Source organism: Cupressus sempervirens, chromosome 10 (assembly GCF_028749045.1).
Source record: "Cupressus sempervirens isolate cs-2001-9-10 chromosome 10, ASM2874904v1, whole genome shotgun sequence".
NCBI classification, from domain to species: Eukaryota; Viridiplantae; Streptophyta; class Pinopsida; order Cupressales; family Cupressaceae; genus Cupressus; species Cupressus sempervirens.
Genome location: NC_143127.1, coordinates 412,963,456 through 412,988,779, shown reverse-complemented (window position 1 = coordinate 412,988,779; position 25,324 = coordinate 412,963,456). Strand labels below are relative to the sequence as shown.

The window sequence follows — 25,324 nt, the reverse complement described above, 5'->3', positions numbered from 1 at the left end:
ACAGGGTCATTCCATTTATAATCATCAACACATCCATGTTGAACATAAATGAGAGATATATGAAGGAAAAGGGGAAAGATAAGAGTAAGAGAGAATGTATAGCTATGCTAAAAACATCCTTTGTGGGTCCTAAAGGAAAAAAATTATACAATGAAGAATAATTGGTATTTTATCACCATAAGGGAAATAATTAGCGGTTAGTAGGATATGGACCTACAATTATTAAAGCAACTTAATGATATAATGAAAAAACCTAGAGGTTTAATTTGATTCCATACGTCTAATACTCTAGCATTAAGTCTCATAGATATAAAGCATGAAACTTCTTAATTTCTATGATGACTTCATTATCTCTATGGACATTTATATTATATGGTTAAATACAATGTGGATACAAAGTTATTAATTTTTGATAATGTTACGAATTACTACTACCCTATCCTTCATGTAGATAGTACTTATTATTTCATTGATTGATCAAGAATCATTTTTTTTTATTAAAATGATAGATTCCATGATTCAAAAATACATATATATTGTGTGTATGTGAAAATACTATTAGAATGAAGCTAATCATTTTCTCATAAATACTAAATTTTCATAAGAATAGTTGTGCTAATGGGCTGCTATAAAGTGATCTTATAAATGATTTAAATTACATAGGATTTTTACGCCAAAGGTGTCCCTATACTAAAGTATTCGAACCTCAGAATTTCATTGATGGTACCTATTTTCTAAGAAGCAATGCAAGACGATTGAATTGTTATTGATCTTTAGATCTTTAAACTCCATTCAGCAATTTCCACGTGTCAGACGTACTAATATTATATTCTGCAATATACCCATAGATACGCAAAGAAGGTGTCATTAATGATGAGGACGATTAGTCCAATTCCATGCAGAAGACGTGGCTACAACAAATGGAGAGATACAAACATTTCTGGGTCATCGTGTGAGTTATGGACAGATGAATTAATGGCATATGAGTTGGTCAACATTAAGTTGGTACGAAAGTCAAAGTCTCAGCCAATTAAATCTAATGAGAAGAGGATTGTTGAGATCTTCCCCAATTAAAATAAAAATTTAACTAGCAACTGCATGGCCATACATAGCTAATAAAATTTCAACACTTGGAAAACATGCAAGTGGATTTGAACCTAAAGAAGTCTAGATGTGTATAGGTTCAATCATCCACTATAGCAAAAAGGAAAAAACCAACGAACAATTCACCAATTTCCATGTGTCAGACATACTAACATGGTATGTAGCAATATATGCACAGATATGAAAAGGTGTCGTTAATGATGAGGACAATCAATCCAACTCCATGTAGAAGATGTGGCCATGATAGATGGAGAGTCATTCATACTAATATCTAGCATAATCTTAGTTTCTTATGTACAAATGAAGTGACACATAGAGACATCTCAATACAAAAATTGGTAACCGGTTGCTGACCTTCCATTTAAAGCTTTCACTAAAGCAATCAACTTGCATGTTTGTCTCACTTGCCACAAAATCTGTAACCATATGTGTTGTTTGTCTCACTTGCCACTTAAATTCGTTGAGAGTTTGTGATAGCATTAAGTTGCTAGATGATTGCGATCATTTGGTCTTTGAACATTTTTGGCTACACTCTTTAAAGTCTATTGTTGGTAAGTTCAACTTCTGTATATTACGTTTCCAAGTTCTAGAATTGCATTTAGTATTGAAAAATACTGCTTAATTTTCTCATTCATTGGTATCTCGCGATTGATTGACTATTTTTTCATTTAGTTTTGAATGAAATGATTGATTCTTTCCCTCATCATTTTCTATATGTTCAATTGATTTCCCTCTTCATGTCATTCAACAGTACGACATTTTACTTATCATTATTTCTATTAAAATATATAGACATCACTTTCAAAATCAGAATCTTTGGTTGGTTTCAGTAAAATGATAAAGTGACCAATGAATATTTTGACAATATTTATGCAAGTGGATAATTGAACAACAATGTCGATTTAGTATAATAGTCATACTTAATAATAATTCAATAACTCATGTTCTCACTTTTCTCGGTATAACATGCGCTGCTTCGTTATTGAGATATGTTAAAGTATATTTTAATTTTATTAACACCTAATTCATATGAAATAACAATAGTTTAGTTTTGTCAATGTGCTTGTAATCCTTCATGACCAAATCATTTGACTGTAATCTTGTCTTGGCTCAGCAATGGCATTTTAATCATTATTATTATTCATATATCGAGGCCTCCTCAAAATCATTATCATTATTTCGTTTGAATGAAATAGCAAAAAATTATATCAATTTGTTTAGCAATTTCTAGCTTCTTTGTTCGTATAAATATATTAGTTATTTTGATTAACTATCTGATTTGCAAATATTTCATTTTTTAACATTCATTGTTGATTATTCACATCTCCTAAATTAGATTAGGATAGTTCACTTTATTCTGTGTTTCACATTATGCTTTTGTTGCATTTTTAAAAAATTAAGGCTCACGGTCCTTTTTCTTGACCTTGGACAAAATAAAAAATATTGTCATTCACCCACTATTAAGAAAACCATCCAAATACGTAACTTGATGTGAAACGTAGTTATTTTCTCATTTGAACTACTAGATTAGTGATTCAATGCAAGGCAAATACACATTGCTCTATGCTAACTACATACAAATAAATCAAAATAAACATTAGCATACAAATCAAAGCCAAAGCTACAATAATTAATTTAACCCCATGAATAAATATGAATGCATTCAAGTCAACATTATATTAAGATATATTAATATATCCTCCCAACCACAGTAATCATAGCCTTTGTAGTCATCAAGTGGAGGGAATCAACTCTGTATCAACAGTTTATAATAAATAGAAAGTGACATTTTAGAAATATTAGTAATTTAATAGTTAGAAATTAGATTATAATTTGGTAGACACAAATAGATAGTTTTTTTCTAATCGTGTTGATTTGTTCTTTTACACAATATTGCTAAAAGGTGATAATTCTTTCAATTGATTTCTTGTACACAATATTGGTAAAAGTTGATAAGTATATTTAGTAATTGAGTTGTCAAAGGATATACAAAAAAATGGAGGAGTCCTTTATTATATTAATTTGAATTAATTAATTTATAATTACATAATATATTACGAAGTTTTATTTTCAACTTAATATTAAAATTAGAATTTTATTTTTTCCAATTTATATATGGATACTTCTTATTATAATATTTGACTAAAGTTACATTATAGTTAGTATTTTTGAAAGGAAACTCTTATATGTTTTTTTTAGTTTTGTACTTTTTATATAGTATCTTATTACTATTTGATAAAATTGTCTTTATTCATTCCCTTACACAAATTTGACCCCAAGGTAGTACCGAAATTCCTTACCTTGGGAAACATAATTTTAGATTGTGATGATGAAGGTTAGGATTGTGTTTACAATATATAGCTTATGATTTCATTTAGGAATAGCATTATAACCAATGCTTATGATACTATTTAATATTTAGGTTTATGGTATTGGTTCATGATTATATTTTTGATTAAGAGATTATTTTTTCTTTATATATAAGTAGCACTTTTATATTTAGAAATATATATCAATGTTTTTGTAAAATTATCTTCAATATCAATATCTACTTGTATATATTTAATGCAGACAATAGCAATAAAATTAGTGAATCATGAATGGTTGTAGTTGCACTCTATTTAATTTGATTATTAAAACTCTCAAATGGTTCCAATAGCAACACTTTAGTCTTCCATTTAGAAAAAGTTCAAATATTCATTTGTATCAATTTTACTTTGTATTAACCATTACTTTTAAATTTATTTGTTGAAAATATGTTTGCAATATGTGATATTACATTTATTTATTATCATTATTCATGAAGATTAAATAAATATATTGTGCCATGATTTTTTTTGCAAAAGTTCTAGTGCAAAAAATTATCATCAAACAAAGCTTTTGATATTGTAGATTCTACATTCAAATCACATCAAGGTACACAAAAAATACACCTATTTACATAGCCCCTAACTTACAAATGTAAACAAACTTGATAAAAAAATATTTTTTTCATTATTTCTTTTAACTAAAATTTACTACTTTTCAAAATATTAGACTTAGAGAAAAACCATTGATATACATAATTGGAAAGTTTTTTGTGTTTCCACATTCATAATTACAGTTATTATGTAAAACGTTCTTTTTAGTTTTATATTGCATTCATTATTGCATTTATCTTTACATATGCTATTTATGTTGCTTACTTTTTTTTATAATTATAAATATTACAATTCAACTTTACATTCAACTTCAAATGGCAATAACAAAAACTACAAAAAGGAAAAGGCTTCGACATCCAACCTACATTAAAGTTGGCAAAGCAATGGTGCAAAAATATGATTATTTTGAGTGTGATATGCCTTGTGACAATGAAACTTTGCTAGAAGCATTGGTTCGAATAAAGAAACAAAGGAATATATGGACTGTGACTCGTAGGAAATAGTTAAAGCATCAATTCTTTCTTACTTTTTACCAAATCCAATAATGTTACCACTCATAAATGTACCTCAACTTGATGCATGCAAACTAAAGGAAGCAACTTCTATTTCACTAGAAATAGCAACCAAAATCGTGGCAAACAAACAACTTTAGCAATACGTAGCCACTCCAGGATATAGGCTTATACCATCAGACATAGAGGGCGAAGAAGAGCCCATAACAAGAAGCGATTGTAGCTCTGACTCTAGACAAAATAAATATGTATCTGGCTATACCTAAAATCCTATTATGTTTTTGAAAATGATATAACAATTATTGTATAATATAAGACATCTCAACAATAGTAACTATCAAATAACTAGCTACCCACTTAAGTTTAGATGTAGTTGGAGCATAATATTGTAAATAGTGATGTAATTTAAATTGAATTATGCATTTGAGAATACATATCACATTTGTTCTGACATACTTATTACTGTGGTAGTCAATACTTAGAATGATTTTCCTTTTGTACAAATGTTTCTTGATCTCAATATAAGCTACCTTAAAAAAATATTTCCTACTACACATTTTTTATCATTGCAACAACCTAGATGTAAATACATTTCTAGATAAAATACCACATCAATGCCCAACTCAACAATAGTAAATATCGAATAGCTAGCTACCAACTTAAGCTTAAATGCAAATGAAACATATCCTTCTAAATAGTGATGTAACTTAAAGACCATTACACATTTTAGATTAACATATCACATTCATTTTGTTGTACTTTTTATTTTACTTGTAAATACTTTAGTTTTTTTCCTTTTAAAAAAAGTTTAGTCATCTAAAAAATAAGTTGCCCGAAAACAATACTTCTTAATACAATTTTTTTTCCAGCATAACAACCTAGACAAAATGACATCAATAACTACAAATGCAATTTCAGAAATTCCACTTAAAGACCCTCTTTTACAAGTTGCGAGTATATAACCAATGAAGCAACAACGGTCCACAACTGTTATGTACTGTCTACATCTTTCTAATGGCATACACACGCATCCATGCCTAATTCCTCGACATCTAAACAATTTTGTTGAAGACAACACTTTGCAAGGAGGATTGATCATTAGCCTTACAGATTACAAATGCAAACAATTTTTGAATTTCATATATGTTTTCTTTAAATTTTTCTATGGTCTTAAGTTTTCTTTCCTCCTTGCAGTTGTCAACTAAATTTTGTATACTTTTAATTGCAGTGCAATTTTAGTCAATAGTTTTAAAGTAATATCAACTACTACAACATCTATTGGAACACCAACTCCTCTTTTGAAAGCAATAACAGTGTCAAGTACGAAGCATAGTCTATTTGAGAATAGTCCAAAAGAAAACAAAAGTAATTCTAGAGAAGTAAGCTCTACAATACAACACATTTTCCCAACACCAACAATAACCCCCATTAAAGCATTGACCCCATATCATAAAATTTGGACTATAGAAGGGAGGGCATTAAGTAAAACACCTATTCATAGATTTAAAAATGGTGGACATGATGGACAAGTATTTGGCTTTGACTATATTGATAAAGAAAGTACTGTGATAGATGTGACTTGCTTCAATGATATAGTTGAAGAATTTAGTAATATTATCCAATCAGGTGGGCTTTATCTCATCTCTAATGGTAGAGTTAAAGTTGCTAATTTGAAATATAGTAGCTCAACTAACCCATTTGAGATTGTTCTGCACAACTCATCAACTATTACTATTTCAACAACTACCAAATCCACCATACCAATGTATAGTTTAAACATTAGGAGCATAGAATCTTTGCAATTTTTACCTATTAGCCTTGTTATAGATGTCATTGACATAGTCCTATCCATCAATCCAACATCAACCATCTGCAAAGTAGATGGATCTATAAAAAAAAATGTACACTTTCAATCATAGATCTATCTAATTGTACTATTGATATAATGCTTTTGGGGGACCTTTGCGAAGGTCAAGGAAAAGAAACTTCTACAATGCCTTTACAAGAAACACCACCAATAGTCTTGATCCAATCTATTCACATTATTTCATGGTGTGAAAAGGCTTTAGATAGTATATCTCCAACCTCAATTACAATAAATCTAGATTTATTGGAATCAAGAACACTTCAAACATGGTTTACCACAAAAGCCATTGCTATTCCATCAAAATCATTATCAAGAACCACCTTATCTATCCCCAAATTTGAAAATCCAATTCTTATTTCGTCATTGATGAATAGAACCATTTTTGAGGAATAAGCTGCGTGTATAAAAGCCATAATTACAAAAGTTCATCTGGACAATTTTCACTCTCTCGTGTCCACAAGTTTTTGACAACAAAAAATGCAAAAAAAAGAACTCACTCAAACCTTAGATAGTACATTTGAATGCCCAAAATGTTTTATTACTATGCCCAACTATGAATTTAACTACATATTGAAAATGGATATGCAAGATCAAACAGGGGAACTACAAAAAGTTATAGCATTTGAAGGACCAACAAATGCCTTGTTGGGGGTGTCTGCTAAAGATTTCCAACTACTACTTGCAGAACTAGATGGTGGTGAATAGATATTAGGAAAATTCATCAATTGTCAGTTTCTCTTTGATCTCAAAGTCAAAGCATCGACATTTGATGGCCATGCTACACAAAGCATTGTTATGTTAGCCTTTAAGATACTTTAAGATATTTATCACTACTTTCATATTTTTATTAAAGTTGTCATGTATATATTATGGTTCTAGGACTTATTATTTTTGATCAAATGTACATATTGTAGCACAACACTTTCAACTTATGTTTTGTTCCCAATGCAATTTGATATTATATCTATTTGGTTTGTACTAAGTTTAAAAAAAATGGTCTAATACAATATGTGTTGCCTTTTCAATCAATGCTTCCTTGCACTCTTCAAATGTACCGCACTATTTTATACCCTTTTAATAAATGTTTCCTTATACTGTACAAATATAACATGCTATATTTTTTTTAATTACTTTAATAGTTTGATTTATTATTCCTAAACATTTCAAAACATAGTTACTTAAACAACTCATCATCTATAGATCACTTTAGCTTAAAAAGCTTGAATTTTGAAGTTGGCAATGGATGTCACAAATGACATAAATGAAGACAAAAGGGCTCGACGAAATGAGATGCAATGTAAGAGAAACCATCAAAGAGCAGAAGTTATCAACAAGAAACATCGAGAGCAACACAACTTCAAATCTACTTGATGTCAATCGTCAATACCCTCATCAAATACAACAACCATCCCATGAACAATTGTAAGTTAGTTTGAAAATTCAGTCCAAAATTCCATCCCACTTGAATCAATTGAAAGGACCCCACAATTCAGTCTTGAGTACTACACGGCTAGAATTTTTTTTTTTTTTTTCAAAATTAGATACCCTCTTAAACATACCAACATGTTTGATATGCATGGAAAGTTATCCAGGAATCAAAACAAAACTCTTTGATGGGAAAACAACATGTTGTAGATGTGCAATAGAAAAAATGGCCATAGATACTCTAAATGGAACAACATGGACCCTAGAGAACAACTTGCTTGTTTGAAAATACTAATTCAAATAGAAGAGATGTTGATTGCTAGAGTTAGTCCAATACTTCAGGTTACTTATGCAAGAGGTGGACAACTCAGATATAGTGGTTACACAATTTCTTTCCCTCAAGATATTTTAGTAATTGCAACTCAATTGCCAAGGTGCATTGGTGAATTAGACATAATTATTGTGAATAGGGAAAGCATTGGCCAAAAACAATATAATTTTTATGTTAATAGACATCGAGTCTATAAAGCACTCATGTACAAAATAAAAAATGATCCATATTACAAAGATGTACAAGTAGATGACATTGCATTATCATCTTTGCCTACTGCTTCTACTGATATATCAAACCTTATCTATGAAACAAAATCAGCAATTGATCATCAAGAATTAGGTTTCTTAGAAACTAAAGCTACAGAAGATGAGCTTCTAAAAAACCTAGAAGAAATTCAATCTTCTTTTGTGGAAAATCTCTCACCAGCATTTACAAAGGTTGCCGAGGTTCGATCTTTGCTTGAAACAGGAAGTGGCTGCCCAACACATACAATACAATGGCCAACAATCTCTCCATTTCCCATTAATGAATACAATACTGAAGGCTTTTTTGTAATGGCTTTTCCAACACTCTTTCCCATAGGCAATATAGATTTCAGTCAATGACTAAAGGATGTATACATGCATGAATATGCACTACACCTTATGTGATTCAATGATAATAGATTTGTCTAGCATCCACATTTTAATATTTTTTGTTAAACCTAATCATGTGACATCGAACACAAGCTACAACGTCAGTGTTTGTACAATGACAAGTTGAAGACTCATTGCCCCCAACTATTGTTGCCCTACATCAAAGATTAAAGGATCTACCTAATGACAAGATTGCAGATCAGTTGATGTGATTCACATCCAAGATACGTGGAATAAAGCCTTTTTGGAATGAAAAAAGAGGAGAGCTATCTGATATGGTGATCCAACTTGGTTGCCTAACACTATTCTTCACTCTCAATGCAACAGATACTAAATGGGCAGATCTACAAAATGTCATGCCTTCAACAACTCCTTCAAGCCAACATGCAATAGCTAAAAAAGGACTACAAAATATAATTGAAAACCCTCACCTTGCAGCACTTTACATGCACCATAGATTCATTGCATTTCGGGAAGAGGTTCTTGAAAAACTTCTAGGAGCAAAGGACTTTTGGTACAAGTACATAGAAAATAACTTTACAAATGTATTTTTATGTCCATTTATATATTATGTACTAAATTTGTTTTCCTGTAGGTATGAATGGAAGCACAGGGGTTCCACACATATCCATGATTTCACTTGGCTCTCTAATGCACCAAATTTTGACAAATTACATTGGAATAATCAACAATCTATTGAAAGTGAAATTAATTACATTGATAATTATGTCTCTACATGGAACCCATAGACCTTTCAAAGCAAGAATGAATTTATTCATTGTTCACTAATAGACGATCCTTGCTTACACCAAAAAAGATAGATTTTGACAAGAAACCCTCTTGATGATTACATTGAACTGAAAAATCATGTCCAATGACATACAAAATGTACATCACAAACTTATCTTCGAAGGAAGCACACAAGTATGGTTTGTCGATACAAAGCTCCTTGGCCAATGCAAGATAAATCAAACATCTCTTTAGCAGAAAATGGCAAACCAAAATACAATGCTACGAGAAATGATGATCGCCTCAACCTACACAACCCTTCAATTTTGTCCATTTGGAGAGCCAATGTAGACTATCAACCAGTCCTATCAATAAATGTAGTTCTCAAATATATAGCAAAGTATGCCTCAAAAGCTGAACATAAATATGAAATGTATCATTCAATACTATCTCATATATCCACCAATTGTGCATTAGATAGATCAACAACATTTGCATTTAAAAAAATGCTAATTGACTCACTTGTTGAAAGAGACATTGGAGCTCAAGAAATATCCCACCTCCTATTCAAATTTCCTTTATTCATTTGTAGTAGGACATTTGTTTCCTTTTCAGTCCACAAAAAAATTGTAGATCCCATTTCCATTTCTCCCACATCCACAACAATATCTCCAAATCATATTGACATATACATGTCTCGGCCACCATAGCTAGAAACACTATCACTTCTAGAGGCAACTCAAAAATGGTCTTATAGTGCTAGTCACAAAAAAAACTAGTGGAAACAATGATCTAATAAGGCAATTGCTCAAGTTTCTCCAAGATTCACTAGTGTCCCCACTAGGAATGATAGCTCTTTCTATACATTTTGTTGGATAGAACTAATGTTGTACCACCCATTTAGAAACATTGAACAAGATTTAGGAAATATAGAAGAAGACATCATACAACATTGGGAAAGCTTTAAGACCATGTATAGTCCATGGCATGTACATAGATCAAATGAAACAACCATAGAAGAAGATGATCCTGAGAGCCTAGATATGGACACACAAGCTATGGAAGAGGATAATCGTGATGAATGGTAGGTCCTTTCTAGATTACAACTAGGAGAGCCCATTCACATTGATGAACTAAACATGCTAGGTCGACACAACATAGATATCAACCATGATTGGGGAAATTGTCATAACAATACCTTTGAAGAAGTAATAGCAACTTCCTTCATTGACTCCAACTGACAGACAGTTCATGTAGCCCATGCTATTTCCAAAAATTGGAAAACACTCTATCATTAGAGCAAAAAATGCCTAATGATATAGTTTCTTCTCATGCACAAGTGACTACAATGTAATCTCCACTAAAAATGATTGTTCAAGGGATAGTAGGAACAAGAAAATCTCACTTGATTAAATGCATCAATAACACAATAATCAAATCAGCACCAAACGGGCCATCACCACTTCTTGTCCTTGCACCAACAGGGGTAGTAGCATTCAATATTGGACCATCCACAATTCATTCAACACTTTAGATTCCAATTAGAGAAATGACACCAATGCAGGGTCAAGCGCGTGCTTCTTTTCAACAGGTTATGCACTTCATCAAATATGTTCTAATTGATGAAATGAGTTTCATAGGGCCTAAGCTAATGGGAAAAAATGACAGATGCTTGCGAGAATCATTCCCATGCCAAAACAATATCCCATTTGGAGGTTGTTTCGTTCTTCTGTTTGGTGATTTAGGGCAACTACCACCAGTGAAAGACATTCCAATGTATGCCTCAACTTCATATGGTGGAACCCTATGGCACAACTTTAGCATAGTTATTACTTTATGGAAAATTTTTCATATAAATGGGGAAGATGATGCTCAAGTAAAATTTTGATTGCTTTTGTCAAACATATGGAATGCAACACCAATGATTGTTGACTAGAAACTTCTAATGATAAGATTAAGCTTCTCTCTGACTTTTGAACAATAGTCCAGTTTCCAACAATCTACACATTTATTTGCCACAAATGAAATGGTATTATTACATAATAAACACATGTTAATATCTTCAACAATGCCAGAAGCCCTCTACATTGTGGAACAAAGAGGTTCTACAATATCAAATGATGTTGATGAACAACTAGAGTCAAAGATACTTCTATGTATTAAGAAAGAAGTCATGTTAGCCTCCAATTTGTGAGTAAAAACATGCCTTGTTAATAGTGCACTTGGACAAGTACAACAAATTATTTATGCAACCACTGAGAAGTCACCACAATTCCCACTCTTCATTGTTGTTCGCTTTAGAAACTACACAGGCCCACCATGGGACCCAAATCACCCAATGGATGTTCCAATAACACCATTGACTCGAGGAATTTGTTGACAAATACCTCTTAAAATGGCATGAGCATTGACCATACACAAAGCACAAGGACTAACATTGCAACATGCTATAATTGTGTAATGGGCACCCCTGGATGTCCCAAAAAACTAAACCAAATTGCTGAAAGGAATTATGTCAAACAGTTTGCATTCAACTTCTTATTTCTCCGTTTAATGTTTTAAACCCCTTATAACTTCGAAAATCAAATGTTTATTGTTTGTTGTGTTTCGTTCATGGAATTGGTATCATACAACATAAAACAGAAAGAAACTACAATAATATGCAAAGTGGAAATGAAATTCTGCTAATAAAATGTTATTTTTCAGAATTCATAAAACCAAATACATAGCAGATTTATCAACTCACTAATTACTTCAGCAGTATTGACATAATACTCCAGCCCATGCTTACAAACTTTTTGCTACAATACTTTGTCCTTCAATCAGTCCACTACCTTCATAATACCATTCCCTCCAAGCGGCATAAGCGTCAGACTAGTAGTGAAGAAGGTACGAGCAAAATACCAAATCTGCCTGTAGCCAGAAATGCAACTAAACTGCCTGATAATGAAGCCAATAACAAAGAATTCCAAAGGCCAAACCCCAAGGGAATGACATCTAGAATGTTACAAGAGAGGATAGACGTCCTCAAATGCCAAGAATGGAGTTGCAACTCACACACCAATTTCTTCTCATATTCAACCTGCCTAATGAAGCCACAAATGCTTCCTTTTATTCTATTTCCAAGGGTCCACTCAACTCATATGGGAAATGTGGGATAAAAGATGTGTAATATATAAAACATATATTAAAATACCCCTTAAGTCTCCCTTGGGTACACATCACCATAAAATAAATATTAAAGTAACACTTTAATATTTTACAATTAAATTAGATGTTACTTTAATAAAACTTCAGGCATTAAAATGTATTAGCAATAGGACTCCAAATAATGTGAGTAATAGCTCATCGAAAAGCTCTCACCGAGGAGTATCAAATCCAATCACCAAAATTGACCTGCACTGTGTCCTGCCGACTTACTAAAAATAGTAAGTATGCCTGAAACTGAGTAAATCAACTTCGTTTTGGCCCAAACTGGAAATGACTAGGCCAAAACATTCCAGGATCCCATTAAACCATTCATTAGCCCTCGGGACCATGTAGAACAAGGCTAACGCACACACACTTGGTCAACTGCTAAAATGAGGACATTACAGTCCGCCCGCCTTGAAATTGCTTGTCCTCAAGCAATCTCAGTCCAGCCTATTGAATAACCTGCTCACTCTCACATGTAGAATCTTCCTCCGGCAGGTCTTTCCATCTGACCAAATACTCCTTCACTATCCTGTTTCTAAGCTTCCTCTCTCTGGTGTCCAAAATAGCCTCGGGTACTAACACAAGCTTCCCCTCCTCACTCAAAGGGGGTAAATCTGTAGAAGGCATTACACTATGACCGATGGCTTTCTTAAGCCTAGACACATGAAACACATTGTGCACTCGATTACCCTCTAGAAGCTCAAGCTCATAGGCGACTTTGCCCACTTTGCAAATCACCTTGTAGGGACCATAAAATCTAGGTTTCAACTTTTCAGCTCTGCTCTTCTTGAGCGATGACTGTCTATATGGTTGTAGCCTCATGTAAACCATATCCCCTACCTCGAAGCTATGCTCTATTCGGTGCTGATGAGCATACAATTTCTATTGATTTTGGGCCTGTTGTATATTCTCTTTGAGCACTTTCAGGATGTCCTGACTATCCTGCAATAAGTTTTTGGCTTTGGGCACTCTACTGTCCCCCAAAACTAAATCCATGAAGCTAGGTGCTTCATAACCATAGAGTGCCATAAAAGGAGTCATCTTGATGGAGATATGATAAGTGGTGTTATAACAATACTCTCCCATATTAAACCATCTGATCCAAGCCTTTTGTTGTGTAGTTACATAGTTCCTCAAATATCCTTCCGCCCATTTATTCACAATCTCTGTTTGCCCATCTATTTGCGGATGATAACTAGTGCTAGGTGTAAGATCTGTACCACACAACCTAAACAACTCTTGCCAAAAAACACTCATAAACTTACTATCCCAGTCGCTGACAATGAATCTAGGTAATCCATGTAACCTGAATATCTCTCTAAAGAAAAGATCTGCCACCTGTGCTGCTGTGTAAGTGGACAGAATAGCAAAGAAGTGAGCAAACTTCGTCAAGCGGTCCACCACCACATAGATGCAATCCCTTCCCCGTACTCGTGGTAAACTAGTGATGAAGTCCATCAAAATACTTTCCCATTTCCTATTAGGAATGGGCAAGGGCTATAATAAACCTGCAGGAAATGTGTGCTCTCCCTTATTCTGTTGACAAACCACACACTCCCTGACATACCTCTGAACATCATCCTTGAGCCCTTTCCATGAGAACCACTCTCGGATCTCCCTATAGGTCTTGAAGACCCCCGGATGTCTAGCTGTGGGTGCATCATGAAATGCCTTCAGTATCGCCTCTCTCAAATGTGATGATGGAATCAAATAAACCCTATCCTGAACTCTGATCAATCCATCTATCACCTCATAGCGATCATCTTGTATGGTACCTGAAATCAATCCAAAAGCCCAAGCATCTCCAACATACTCTGCTATAATCCTATCTCTCCAATCTCCTGAAATCTCTGCCAGAGCACATAAGTGAGGTCTCCGAGATAAGGCATCAGCCACCACATTTTTCTTACCTTTGACAAACTCTATGTCAAAGTCATAACCCTGCAATTTAGTCACCCATTTTTGTTTCTTGTCATTAAGATCACACTGGCTCATGAAGTATTTAATATTGTTGTGATCAGTCTTGATCACAAAACATCCACCTACCAAATATGATCGAAATTTGGCCAATGCATGCATTATGGCCAACATCTCCTGGTCATAGACAGAATAACTTTTCTCAACTCTCCAGAGCTTCCTACTCTTGAATGCAATGGGATGCTTCTCCTGCATCAATATTGCTCCAATCCCATCACCTGATGCATCAAAATGAAGCTCAAAAGGCTTCATGAAATTTGGTAGAGCTAGAACTGGACATGAAGACATTACTTGCTTGAAATGCTCAAAACACCTGTGTGCTGCCCCTATCCACACGAAGGCTCCTTTCCTGGTAAGATATGTCAAGGGTGTAGCAATCTATGAGAATCTCTTAAGAAACCTCGTATAAAAACCACATAAACCAAAGAATCCCTTAAGCTATGTAAGGTTTGTGGGAGTAGGCCACTCTACAATAGCTCTGATCTTTTCGAGATCAACACTAATGCCATCTGCACTAATGATATGCCCAAGGTAAAGGAGCTCAGTCATGCCAAACTCACATTTAGATTCCTTTGCATACAATGACTCTCTCTCTAGAATAGATAACACCTCCTCCAGATGATGTAAGTGCTCCTCCCAGGTCTTACTGAAGACCAAGATGTCATCAAAGAAGATCAAGACAAATCTCCTCAGCTGCTTCCTGAATACCTAGTTCATACAACTTTGAAATGTAGCAGGTGCATTGGTTAGACCAAATGGCATAACCATGAACTGAAAGTGGCCATAGTGACATCGGAAGGCTGTTTTCTCAATGTCCTTTGCTCTCATTCTGATCTGATGGTATCCGGATCGCAAATCAATTTTGGTGAAGAAGCATGCCCCATGCAACTCATCAATCAGCTCATCAATCCTAGGAATGGGATAGCTATTTTAAATTGTTTTCTTATTCAGTGCCCTATAATCGATGCACATGCGCATTGTCCCATCCTTCTTTACCAATACTACTGCTGAAGCAAAGTGGCTCTTATTGGGCCTGATATGCCCCATCTCTAACAAATCCTTAATTGCCTTCTCTATCTCATCCTTGTGTTTCTTAGGATGACGATAGGGAGTAATCATAACTGGTTTGGCTCCCTCCTCGAGCTCAATAACATGTTCCATCCCTCTGTCAGGAGGAACCCCATGAGGAATATCGCTAAATACTTTAGCATGTCTATCAAGTATCTTTTGGATATCTGGTGGAAGATTCTTTTCTTGTGGCTCTGGTGAAGTTGGCATAATGTAGCATTTTTCCACCCACTCTATGTCATCATGACAAAAAAGTCTCTGCATTCTCCTCAAGGACACTACTCTGCAACCTCCATCTGAAAGTCCTCTAAGTACCACAGTTCTACCCTCATGCTGGAATCTCATCTCCAATTTTGCTAGATTGAGTGTGAACTCAACTAGTGAAGCCATCCATGTCATGTCGAGGATGACATCATAATCTCCCATGTCCACAACATAGAACTCATCCTCCAACTCGTAGCCATCTCCAAACGTGATGTGAAGATTAGATATCTTCCGAGTGCATAATAACTTATCACCGTTAGCCACCATGACTCTAAACCCATCATGCTCCTCTGTCTGTAACCCTCTCCTGGCTACCAATTGTGCATCTATGAAGTTATGTGTAGCCCCAGTGTCGATAAGAGATATCACCTTCTGCCCCTGGATAGTACCCCTGACCTTAAATGTGATTGCCTTTTGGGCCCCTGTCAAGCGTGCCAACGATCTATCATCCTTAGGAATGTTGCTCTCCTCTATAGTGTTACCCTCATCTGAATCGGAGTGCTGATCCTCCCCTTCTAACTCTGACTCTTCTGCTGAAAAATACTCCATTTGATTTGCCTTAGCCTTGAGAGAACATTTATGAGATAAGTCCCAAGGCTCTCAACAATGGAAGCATAGCTTCTTCTTTTGATGTTCATTCAAGGTTTCATTGTCTAGTCCTTTTGATCCTTCTTTGGGTTTGCTATACTCTTTCTGAAATGGTTTTTTGTCTTTTTCCTTGTGGTAGGAAGAATCTGTTGAATGGTTTTTTCCTTTGTATACCGAAGGGGCTAAATCTCGTGCCTTTTTAGTTGCTTCAGCTAAGGTGAGTGGATCATGTCCCTTCACCCAACCTCATAATGAATCAACAAGACCATCACAAAATACCACCACCAATCTCCTAGGAGAGATATCAGTAACAAGTACAGACAAGCGTTGAAACTCGGCAATGTAAGCATCCACAGAACCTGATTGTTTTAACTGTGCTAGCTCCTTGAAATGTAACTCGAGATCCTTAGTGTCGAATCTCCCAATCAATGTTTCGGTGAATTCCTCATAGGATGTAATCTGATTATGCCCCAAAGTCACCATGCCATGATGCCACCATTCATGTGCAACGCCATCCAAGTGCATAGCTGCATACTTGATAGCCTCCTCCTCAGGCATAGGATTTAGCTGCAAGTATGTATCTACCTTCTGCACCCAAGCTCATGCAGTCATCTTTCCTGAAGCATCATAATAAGGTAAAGAAAGTTTTCCAACTTTCTTCCTCAGCTCAAAGTTTTGATTCCTCCCTCCTGCTTTAGGCATGTGTCTCATCCTCAAGTCCATATAATCTCTAAGAGAAATATCCGCCTAAAACTCCGATCCACTAGCCTCCCAGTTCCTCCTGAACTAATCCTATAACTCAGTAATCTGCGGTTTGTTTACTGGTTCAACCAGATCTCTGGGTAGGAAAGTGGGTAGAAGAGGTCTCAAGCTCGCAGTCCGCACTGGGCGTGCAACATGTCTAAAGTTATCAGCCTCATTCCCATTGTTGCCATGTCCATTATTACCATTAATGTTATTCTCAGGACCATTGTTGTTGCATTGGCCTCCATGGTTATTGTTTCCCCCGTTGTTATTGTTTCCCTCGTTGTTATTGTTTTTGTTGTTAGCATCACCTGGATTAATATTAACACCCATCTGTCTAGCCATGAGCTGCAACATCATGTCCATTTGCCTATTTTTCTCCTGTTGCATATGATGCCCCTGCTCTAATGTATCCAGTAACTGTCTGAATAGTACCTCCCCTTGATCTGGACCAGCATTTCTGCCTCCGCCTAATCCTGTATTCCTGTCATCTCGATCACCCATATTATTGTCCTGATCAAAGAATATCTCCTCTGTGTCTGTATGGTTGGATTCAATGTCCACCTGTATGGATCTACTAGACTGTTTGCTTTGCAAGTCTGAAATCCTATTTTGCCTTGCTCTGGTATCACAGAAATTATAAGACCCCTGTTGCATGCTCAAACATAAATGCTTAGCCTATATTTTTTACTTACTTTTTTCCTCTATCCGGCTGTTCCAAATTCCCTATAAGACCTCCACAGGATGGCAGGACCTATATCTCTGATACCACTGTAATGGGTACCCCTGGATGTCCCAAAAAACTAAACCAAATTGCTGAAAGGAATTATGTCAAACAGTTTGCATTCAACTTCTTATTTCTCCGTTTAATGTTTTAAACTGCTTATAACTTCGGAAATCAAATGTTTATTGTTTGTTGTGTTTCGTGCATGGAATTGGTATCATACAACATAAACAAGAAAGAAACTACAATGATATGCAAAGTGGAAATGAACTGCTGCTAATAAAATGTTATTTTCAGAATTCATAAAACCAAATACATAGCAAATTTATCAACTCACTAATTACTTCAGCAGTATTGACATAATACTCCAGCCCATGCTTACGAACTTGCTACTACAATACTTTGTCCTTCAATCAGTCCACTACCTTCATAATACCATTCCCTCCAAGCGGCATAAGCATCAGACAAGTAGTGAAGAAGATACGAGCAAAATACCAAATCTGCCTGTAGCCGAAAATGCATCTAAATTGCCTAATAATGAAGCCAATAACAAAGAATTCCAAAGGCCAAACCCCAAGGGAATGACGTCTAGAATGTTACAAGAGAGGATAGACATCCTCAAATGCCAAGAACAGAGCTGCAACTCACACACCGATTTCTTCTCATATTCAACCTGCCTAATGAAGCCACAAATGCTTCCTTTTATTCTATTTCCAAGGGTCTGCTCAACTCATATGGGCAATGTGGGATAAAAGATGTGTAATATATAAAACATATATTAAAAATACCCCTTATGTCTCCCTTGGGTACACATCACCATAAAATAAATATTAAAGTAACACTTTAATATTTTACAATTAAATTAGACGTTACTTTAATAAAACTTCAGGCATTAAAATGTATTAGCAATCGGACTCCAAATAATGTGAGTGAAAGCTCATCGGAAAGCTCTCACCGAGGAGTATCGAATCCAATCACCAAAATTGACCTGCACTGTGTCCTGTCGACTTACTAAAAATAGTAAGTATGCCTGAAACTGAGTAAATCAACTTCGTTTTGGCCCAAACTGGAAATGACTAGGCCAAAACATTCTAGGATCTCATTAAACCCTTCGTTAGCCCTCAAGACCATGTAGAACAAGGCTAACACACACACACTTGGTCAACTGCTAAAATGGGGACATTACAAATTGACATTGGCAACATTGATCGCCAAGGACTAACTTTCACAGCAATTTCAAGAGTCAAAGAGTTGTCTTCCTTGCACATATACCCCAATTTCATATTTGATAGGTATGCACATTTGGAAATAAATCCATGTGTTGCTCGTCGAAAAGCAGAGGAGGCATGTTTACTACAAATCTCCATAGAGGCATCATATTCATTATAATTATAAAAAATTAGGTATCTAAATTCAAATTACCATCATCCACTTCTACTATATATGAACATCAAATTCTATATTTTACAAGTTTTTATACTTTTTCTCGAATATATTTTATATGATGCACTCTTACCTAATTCTATTTCCTTTTGCAAATGTTATGTATAGGTTAAAAGAAAAACTACACAGAGCTTAAATTGTTTTTTTCACAACTTGGATATTGTTTGTAACTTTTGATATTTCAAACTATTGTACTTAGCGATGATTCTGGATTTTCTTACTGATTCTTTCCTACTTGAGCTTTTGAATCACGTTAATATATTTAAATTATATATATATTCAGTTACTTGTCCACTTTTGCTATAAAAAATACTTGTTTATTGACTTAAACAAAAAAAAAATCAGCATCTTTGATATCTTATTTAAGATCCATCAATTGATTACTTTACTCTTTACTAGTGTTAATTGTTTCTTCTTTAATTACAATTCTTCACCATTGAATGATAACTCATCATTTTCTATTTAGTAATATACTAAATGCCACCTCATATTTATGCCATTCCCATATTACATAAAGAAAATTCTTAATTCTTTGACTAATATTTTTTACCTTTTCTAAAAGTACTTCTAAGCTAAAAAGATACAGCCGATAATACATATATGTTCACGTACAAATCACACTTTGTTTCCATCAAATAATTTAAAAAAAATATATAATTCCTCCATGTGTTATTACCCTCTTTATCAAAAATAGGCAATACTGATCGTGATTTCAATGGGTCTGTTCAAAGCTATTCATATGTTGCATAAACTTTTCTACTGGGCAATACTGATCATGATTTCAATGGGTCCATTCAAAGCTATCAATATGCTAAATAGCCTTTTCTACTTATATTTGGTCAAAAATATGAAATAAATTTTAATTTTAAGGGTCATTTCTTACCAAAATAGAACATTAAATATTTATCTTCAGCATCCTTATTGCAACCTTTGGTGCAATTGCTAGTATTAACTTTGTTTGGTTTAAACATTGAATACTAAATGAGTTAGTTCTCATAATGAATTAATATATTTTGCATATATGTCACTTGAGATATAGCTATCAACTCACTATACATTGATAATAGCTAGTGGATTATTGAATCTATAAATGATAGGGTTTTATTAATTTTGCTTACTTCAAACATTGAACCTTGTATAGATTAGTTCCGATAATGAACTAATATATTGTGCATTTTTGTAACTTGATATATAAATGTCAATTCACTAGAGATTGACCTTAGCTATAGAGTTATTAGATCTATAAGGAAGTTCCCTTATAAGGACTTATGATTATTAAAAAATAAGACACCTTTTAAAGGACACAAAATGAACTAGTTATGCTGAGATATTAAATTTACAAATCTTATATGTATTTGAGCATGGATATGTACTTAGTTGCTGAAGTGTATGCAATACAAGGATAAAAGCTAGAATTATGATTTCATGCTGCTATGTTTCTATGGTGTTATGTTAATCACTTTTTAAAGGCATACTAACAAGGATCTTCCTCAAAGGTAGCAGATGCATTTTGCAAGTGGGTAAGAATATGTGGGACAAATAGGAATTTGAAAAGACTATGGCGATCTAGGATGCAGAGGGCATAAATCTTAAGGAATGCCAGTCCCATACAAATTAGAGAATCTGGTTTTGAGACAATGCAAAAAGGGATAAAAGATAAAAGAGTGTTAGTAATAAGCTAGTCCCTTTTTAAAATCTGAATAACAACATGAAGACATAAAAACAAGAAGACAGTGATGTGATTCGCAACGAACATGATTTTTATAATTTCAGACTACACTAAAGATTTTTTTATTTTATTTTTTTATCTCCATTCTTTTCCTCTAGTGAACTAAGATAAAAATGTCAAACTTAATAATAAGACTTTGCCCAATTATCTTTAAAAAAAATAAAACGTATAATTTAGAAATGAATACAGCAATTTTTATTACCAGTAATATCAATTGATGTAAGAGTCTCTTCTTTATTCAAAACTTTTTTTATTGGGGAGTAGTGGCCTAGAACATAGTTGCTTCAATGGCAACCAAGCATTTGTGCTTCAATAATTGCAAGCTCAAACAGATGCAGCAGCAAGAAAGTTTTCAAGGAATGCTTCATCACACTCTCTTTCAAAGAACTCTTTGCGCTCACATCTCGAACTCTTAATTACCTTACAGTAGGCTTTGTAATCTCCATACTTGAAGGGCGTGTATAAGCGAGGGTGCTCGTCGTCCACAAACTCAGGAGGAGCCTCAATAACGTCATCATCTTGGAAGAAGAAAAAGTATGGGAGCGACACCCGCGGGGATTTATTGCTGACTATCACTCTGTGTATGCCACTGTGAATGCGAGCATTACTCCATGCCTTGAAACAGTCACCCGTGAAAACAACAAAGGAATTGGGCACAGCTTTCACTTCTACCCAATTGCCTTGTTTGGTTTTGAGCTCAAGTCCACCACTATTATCTTGGTACATCACTGTAATGAGATTATGATCTGTGTGAGAACCCAATCCTCCTCTTGACCCTCCGCGCACGTCGCAGTAGTTCATGCGAAGAAGCCCCCAAAACAGAGACTCGTAATACTTGCTTACCCCGAAGCTCTTAAATATTGCTTTTATGATATCCTTCGTGAGCCATTCAACGCTGGAACTGTACGCCTCTATGATTTTGCTGTCAAAAACAAAGAACATCCACATATTGTTAGACATTGGAGCAGAGTAATAGTAATTACAAGACAAAACAAATTATAAAAAATGATGTGGGTGGATACCATATTTTAGGGTTTCCTTGAGTCCAGAGCTGTTGCGCAAACTTTTCGATTGCCTTGGGATCGGGGGCTCCATTGACAGGGAGAATCTCTAGAAATGGCAGCGCAGCCATGGAGCGAATGTACCCGAATTCCCCTTGAATTTTCTCTTTGTTTTCTCTGGAAACTTTGAATGTCTCTCTCGTCGCTGAGTCCATATCAGTGATAACGTTCTCCTCTATTCCATGATTAACCACCAGTAAACATCCCCAGTCTCCGCAGGCCTTTCTAATTTTAGCCAATGTGGTGCATTCTGCGTCATGGCCGGCCTTCAGAGAAGAAAGATCAATCACAGGCACTTCGCATTTGTATTCCTCTGTCACTACCACTGAAGGCATGATGACAAAAGAATTGCAATTTCAGAAAGAGAAAGGGGAAGAACAAACGCATGAAGGTGGAGATTAGAGGAAGACCTTTATAACATGATGGTAAAACCAGACCATTCAATTTGAATAATTCCTTACGCCGTTAAAGGGGGTTTGTAACAGTGCATGCAGGACATGTATAGATTGGTGAAAAAGTCATGAACACGTATTATAAGTAGAAGAACAAAGTCACCGACGGAGGCACTAGTCAGCAATCCTCGCATTCCTAAATATTGAATGCAGTTGAGCGAGAAGTGAAAGTGGTATGTGTTGGATTACGTGGCTTCCAGCCTGGCTTTTAAATCGGCCTTTCCATAAATTCGTTCACTTACTCCATTTACCTCATTTATTATCTTTTACTTCTCGATGTCCGATAATTCTAGGCTCTTCCTTTACACTTTCCGGAAACTTCTTTTTGTAGAAAGGGTACTTGGCTGTTATGGCAATTTTTGGCAATAGAGATAAAAATCCAATACTTTGTATTCAACAAAGTGGTATCAGCGTTGTAGAAGATCTGGGCATTGTTTTTATAGGCAGATGTCATTGTGGGTGAAGGGCAAATGAGAGAAAAGTTGAAGATCTAAGGAAGAGATCATAGTTGCTATGTGAGGAAGGAAGAGAAAGTGTTTGTAATTTTACAAGAGAGAAAATTTTACTATTAAATCATGGCAGGAACTAGTGGAAGCATCTCATAGCCACAAATTCCAACTTTTAATGGAAAAAATTATGATTATTGGAGCATCAAAATGAATTTTTTTTTTCATTTTTAGAATGTTTGGGATTTAGTTGAAAGTGGGTTACTTGAATCAGTAAACTAGTAGGCATATCAAGCTCTTTCACAAGCTGAAAATGATTTATTAAAGGAAAATAAGAAAAAGAATCCTAAGGTATTGTTATTTATTCAACAGGCAATGGAGGAAGCAATATTTCCAAATGTAGCTACTGTCACAAGTTCAAAGAAAGCATGGGACAACTTGCAATCAACATACCAAGGCATGGGCAAGGCAAAAACTTCAAAGTTACAAAACCTTAGAAGAGGTTTTGAAAACTTACAAATGAAAGATTCAGATTAGGTTCATTCTTCATTCAAGCAATGGGGACAATAAATCATATTAGATCTTATGGAGAAACCCTTGGGAATCAACAAGTTGTAGAGAAATACATAGAAGTCTACCAAATAAGTTTGATTCAAGAGTTGCTGCCATTGAAGAATCTAAGGATCTCTCCCATCTATCAATAGATGAGTTAATGGATTCTCTCTTATCACATGAACAAAGGTTGAATCGTTTAAGAACTTCATCATTGGAGAATGCTTTCAAAACTCAACTTTTATTTGGAAGAACAAGAGGAAGATCATATTATAGTAGAGGTAGGGGACGTTTTACACCAAGAGGAGGAAGAAAAAATCCACAGTTTGAGAGTAGAAGGCCAACATCAAGCTCACAAACCCATTTCACATCAACAAGAGGAAGGAGGAACAATCATCCTCACAACCTTCATCAAGGAGAAAGGTATGACAAATCTAATGTCCAATGTCTTTATTGTAATAAATTTGAGCATTTTGCAGCTGAGTGTAGAAATAGACAATATGACATGAATAGACAAAAGATACATTTTACAAATAAAACTCAGCCCAACACTAGTAAGCAAAACACCATCTCGATAACATGCAATGTTGCACAAGAGAGTTCTAAAGAAGTATGGTTCTTAGATAATGGTTGTAATAACCATATGAGTGGGACTAAGGAGATATTCTCAACAATAGATGAATCAATAAAATCAGAGGTTAAGTTGGGGAATGATCATCAAATTTCAGTCATGGGAAAAGGGTCAACTAGCATAAGAACTAAGAAAGGTGAAGAAAAGTAAATTCCTGATGTATATTATGTTCCTAGATTGCAACACAATTTTGTAAGCATTAGGTAGCTAGTACAAAAGGGATATAGAATATATTTTGAAAATGGTGAATGTGTGATTCTAGATAAAAAATCAAGCAATAGGCTAATTGCAAAAGTTGAAATGACCCAAAATAGAATGTTTCCACTTAAATTTCAATGTGAACGATTCTTAGAGCCAAAAGAATTGTGAAAGGTAGCCGAATTAGCTTTTTTAAAGCTTCATACAAAAATGAATCTTGGCTATGGCATTTAAGGTTTGGTCATTTAAACTTTAAAGAGTTACAACTCTTATATAAGAAATGAATGGTCTATGCATTGCGATCAATAGAGCCACTTAAGACAACATGTGAGAGTTGCATTTTGGCAAAACAACATAGAGAAGAATTTCCAGTTGGAAAGTCTTATAGAGAAAAAAAATCCACTTGAGATAGTCCATTCAAATCTTTGTGGGCCAATGCAAACACCATCCTTAAGCAGAAAAAATTATTTCTTGACATTTATCGATGATTTTAGTAGAAAAAATTGGATTTATTTTGTGAAGTATAAATTAGATGTATTTCCTCCCTTTAAAGAATTCAAGGAAAAAGTTGAAAAAGAAAGTGGAACTCTATCAAAACATTAAGAACTGATCAAGGTGTGGAATACATATCAAATGGTTTTTTTAATTTTTGAAAAGAAAATGGCATACAGAAACTATTTATAGCAAGGTACACTCCACAATTAAAATGGAGTAGCAGAAAGAAA

The 25,324-nt window shown here is 34.6% G+C and overlaps 1 protein-coding gene across 1 annotated transcript; it reads right to left on the bottom strand.

Annotated features, from left to right (window-relative positions):
* Positions 1-21,473: 21,473 nt before the first annotated feature.
* LOC149534454 (C4-beta,C20-epoxidase-like) lies at positions 21,474-22,710 on the bottom strand. Its single transcript, XM_089804675.1, has 2 exons — positions 22,282-22,710; positions 21,474-22,181 (listed from the first exon to the last, which is right to left on the bottom strand). The coding sequence occupies exons 1-2, from the start codon at positions 22,653-22,655 to the stop codon at positions 21,584-21,586; spliced, it is 972 nt and encodes a 323-aa protein (XP_089660801.1). The 5' UTR covers positions 22,656-22,710; the 3' UTR covers positions 21,474-21,583.
* Positions 22,711-25,324: the final 2,614 nt, after the last annotated feature.